Raw genomic sequence first — 3,990 nt, forward strand, 5'->3', positions numbered from 1 at the left:
GCTGTCCCTCAGCTCTTCAGCTCAAGGCTAGCACTCTACCACTTGAGCCACAGCACCACTTCCAGCTTTTTTCTTTTTGCTTATGTGGGGCTGAGGAATCAAACCCAGGGCCTCGGGCATGCAAGGCAAGCGTTCTACCACTGAGCCAACTTCCCAGCCCTGTACATCAGTTCTATAGTAACTTGTTTTTTTTTTTTTGGTCAGCAGTGGCATTTGAACTTTAGGCCTACGTGCTGTCCCTGAGCTCTTCAGCTCAAGGAGAGCTCTCTATCACTAAAGCCACAGCACCACTTCCAGTTTTCTGGTGGTTACTTGGAGATTAGAATCTCATGGACTTTCCTGCCCGGGTTTGATTTGAGTGGCTAGTATTGCAGGTGTGAACCATCAGCACCTGGCTAAAAAAAAAAAAAAAAGAAAGAAAATTTAAAGGACTTTAGCTGGGCACCAGTGGCTCAGGCCTGGTAATACAGGAAGCTCAGGAGGCTGAGATCTAAGGAATGAGGTTCAAAGCCATCTCATCTGAAAAGTCTGTGAGATTATTATCTCCAATTAACCACCAAAAAAAGCCAGAAGTGGCGCTGTGGCTCAAGTGACAGAGTGCTAGCCCTGAGCAAATAAAGCTCAGGGACAGTGTCCAGACCCTGAGTTCAAGCCCCAGGACTGGAGAAAAAAAAAACCTAGATAAATAAAGGCTTAGGCTTTGATAAAAAAAAAATGCATAATAAGAACTTGATACTGGTGGTTCACACCTGTAATCCTAGCTATTTAAGAGGCTGAGATCTGAGGATCGGCTCAAAGCCATTACAGGCAGAAAAGTCCATGTAACTCTTATCTTCAAAAACGACTCAGAAAAAGCCAGAAGTGGGGCAGTGGCTTAAGTGGTAGAATGGTAGCCTTGCACAAAAGAGGCTTGATTGTAGTGGTTAGGACCTGAGTTCAAGTCCCAAGACTGGCAAAAAAAAAAAGGATAATATGCTGAGTACCAGTGGCTCACATCTATAATCCTACCTACTTAAGAGGTAGAGATCAGAAAGACTGTAGCTCAAGGCTAACACACACACACACACACACAGAGAGAGAGAGAGAGAGAGAGAGAGAGAGTTTGCAAGTTAGCAAAAGTGGCTGGAGTGGTAGCATGTACATTTCATCCAAGCTACAATGGAAAGTATATATGGAAAGATCATAATTCAGGATAACCTGAGCAAAAAAACAAGACTCTTAAAACCCAGAACAAAGACATGCATGCCATGTGTAGGAGCGAGGATGAGTAATGAGTATAGCCAGCAAATAGTGAAGCAGCAGAAATGCCTAAGCCTTGCCACCACATCTCCAGACTGAGCTTTGAATAATCTAGAGTCTGGTTGTAAACTGCCCCATGGAGAGGGTCATGTGGTAAAAACCAATAGCCAACTGAAGCCCTCAGTCTGGCAGCCTGTAAGAAAATGAATGCTGCCAATCCTGAGAGCTTAGACACTGAGCCTTCCCCAGTCCAGTCTTGTAAGAGAATCTAGTCTTGACCCACAGCTTGATTATAACCCAGCACCTGGACTCGTAAAATGAGAGAGATCTGTAGCACAGGCTGGCCTCATACTTGCTGTGTAACTCAGGCTTGTTTTGAACCAACGATAGATTCTGCTGGAATAGCAAGTGTGTATCACCACAACCAGCATGAATTTTCATTAGAAGGAAAATCTGGCCATACAAAAGGACAACTAATCACTCCAGTGCTGAAGCAGATGTCCAGAAACTCTGATGTGGTAGCGGGCTGCCCCAGAAGCTAGATTCTGGACACACTAGACCTCATTTGGCTGTGTCTGGTTAGTTGACTGCTTGCTAATATATTGGTTTTCAATCATTTGCCAATTATCATTCTGCATTCTGGGCTGGTGTAGATTTCACATACTCTTGGAAAGCAGTAGCATGGAATTCTGACACTCATTCCTCCCATGATTATGTTTCTGAATCCTCTGAGATCATAAGCCAAAGTGTGTGGAACATGTGCTGCAGGGAGATTTCATTGAAATGAAGACAGATTTCCACTGCCTCAAATTCCCTTTAGTCTAAGAAATATCCACATTGTATTAAGCCTGGCCAATACTCATGAAGAGGAGCTCTGGACCAGTGATGTCCCTGAACCCTCCAGTCCTAGAGCAACTGGAAGAGCAGGTTACATTAAGGCCATTGTTAACTTAGTGGCTCCCTGATCAGTGTCAGCAAATATGGTCAGAATAGAGCTAATTCTGCATGGAGTAAAGACCTGAAGACACTGCTAGTGGACAGCTAGCTGTGTTTCTTGGTGTTTTCTGAAGGGCAGTTGGAAGTCTGGTAGAAACTCGTGACCACAGATGTGTGGTGGAAACCAAGAAAGTTGACTTGCAAAACTGGGCACCTAATCCAGCAAGAGCAGGTCCTAAACTGAACAGATTTGTAAAGAGATGGAGCTGTAGGACCAACTTTCATATAACTCTGCCCATTCCACCTGGATCACAAGATTCTGTCCACACCCCTACTTTTTCATATTTCTCTCTCACCAATGGGATATAAGAATGGGGGCCATATCCACATTCCATGCTACCTCGTACCACTGCTATTCCTTCTGTTGGCTTATACCACTACCAGCAGTTGAGGGAGGGTGTTAAGTGGTGAGTGAGAGATTTTGAGGTGATTTTGGAGATATAGCAGGCAGTAGATATAGTTGGTTGTGATTGTGAGAATAGAGGAAGTTTCAGAGCCTGGGAATGTGGCCCCCTCACCTTTGCTGTTCTAGTGCTGGGATGTCTGAGCAAACAAGATGAAAAAAAATAGCTGCAGGAAAGAAACTACTACAAGAATACCAGCAGAGAAATTGTACTGCTAGACCTACAGAATCCAAGAAAAAGAAGAAAACTAAGAAAGACAAGACAAACACTACTGAGGACTGTACTCAAGGGTGCATCCCAAGACCACGCAGACCCTGAGCCTCCCGCTCCACCCGAGCTGCTAGGGTCAAGAGTGTCACGGGTCCCCATAACACTGAAGATCTGGAGAGGGGCACCTAGTGCTTGCTCTGGACTCCAGCAGAATACAAAACCAGCAGCCCTGGAATGAGATCCAACAACTGAAGCAGGTAAAGAAAGACCTGCAGGAGGGGCTGGGAAGGTTACTCAGTGGTAGAGCGCTTGCCTTGCATGCATGAGGCCCTGGGTTTGATTCCTCAGCACCACATAAGCAAAAAGAAAAAAGCCGGAAGTAGCGCTGTGGCTCAAGTGGTAGAGCACTAGCCTTGAGCTGAAGAGCTGAGAGACAGCACCCAGACCCAGAGTTCAGGCCCCATGACCGGACCAAAAAAAGAAAAAGAAAAAGAAAGACCTGCAGGATCAACAGGGGAAAGTGTACAGGAAGCACTGAAAGCTAAGCTGGAGCTCCACAAGCTATCAATACAGATGTTGGTTTCAGAAAAGTCTGATTGACAATCTTCCCTGGCCATATGCAGTAAGTGGCCAATGAAAAGGTACTGGAATGTGAAGGTCTTGCCAGCCACCTGCAGGCTTCACAGCAGCGCAGCACAGACCTAGAGGTGACATTGTCTGAAGTCTCCACCATGCAGAATGAGATCAACAAGAACAAACTAGCACTCATTAAAGACCTGAATAATGTAAAGCTGCAGCTCCAGAAAAAGACCAGAAGCTATGATGACCTAGAGGAAGAGAACACTGAGCTGCAAGACAGAATGGAACTACTTCTGACCCAGAAGGCTGACATGAAGATCAAAAATCATGAATTACAGCAAGCACTAGAGGAGCAGACAGAGTTGGAAAGACAGCTAGACAACATGAAAAAGTTGGTGACAACATTAAAGTTGGAGAGAGACAACTTTGATGAAGATCTGAGAGTATAAAGTTCCACGTGGAAAAGGAAGGTTCAGCAGCTGTTAGAGCAGACGAGCCAAATGAGAGCAGAGAAACAGCAAGAGGTGGGGCAGGTGTTGGACCTAGAGACCAACCTGGTAGA

The 3,990-nt window shown here is 45.3% G+C and overlaps 1 protein-coding gene across 1 annotated transcript in view; it reads right to left on the bottom strand.

The window, feature by feature from the left end:
* Window positions 1-2,570, bottom strand: part of Fut10 (fucosyltransferase 10 (alpha (1,3) fucosyltransferase)) — an 82,622-nt gene extending 80,052 nt beyond the window's left edge. Inside the window, exon 1 of the mRNA XM_013024182.1 lies at window positions 2,532-2,570. Coding sequence (XP_012879636.1) covers window positions 2,532-2,570 — 39 coding nt within the window. The remainder of the gene's footprint in view (window positions 1-2,531) is intronic.
* Window positions 2,571-3,990: the final 1,420 nt, after the last annotated feature.

The sequence above is a fragment of the Dipodomys ordii genome, unplaced genomic scaffold (assembly GCF_000151885.1).
Source record: "Dipodomys ordii isolate 6190 unplaced genomic scaffold, Dord_2.0 Scaffold4, whole genome shotgun sequence".
Taxonomy (NCBI): domain Eukaryota; kingdom Metazoa; phylum Chordata; class Mammalia; order Rodentia; family Heteromyidae; genus Dipodomys; species Dipodomys ordii.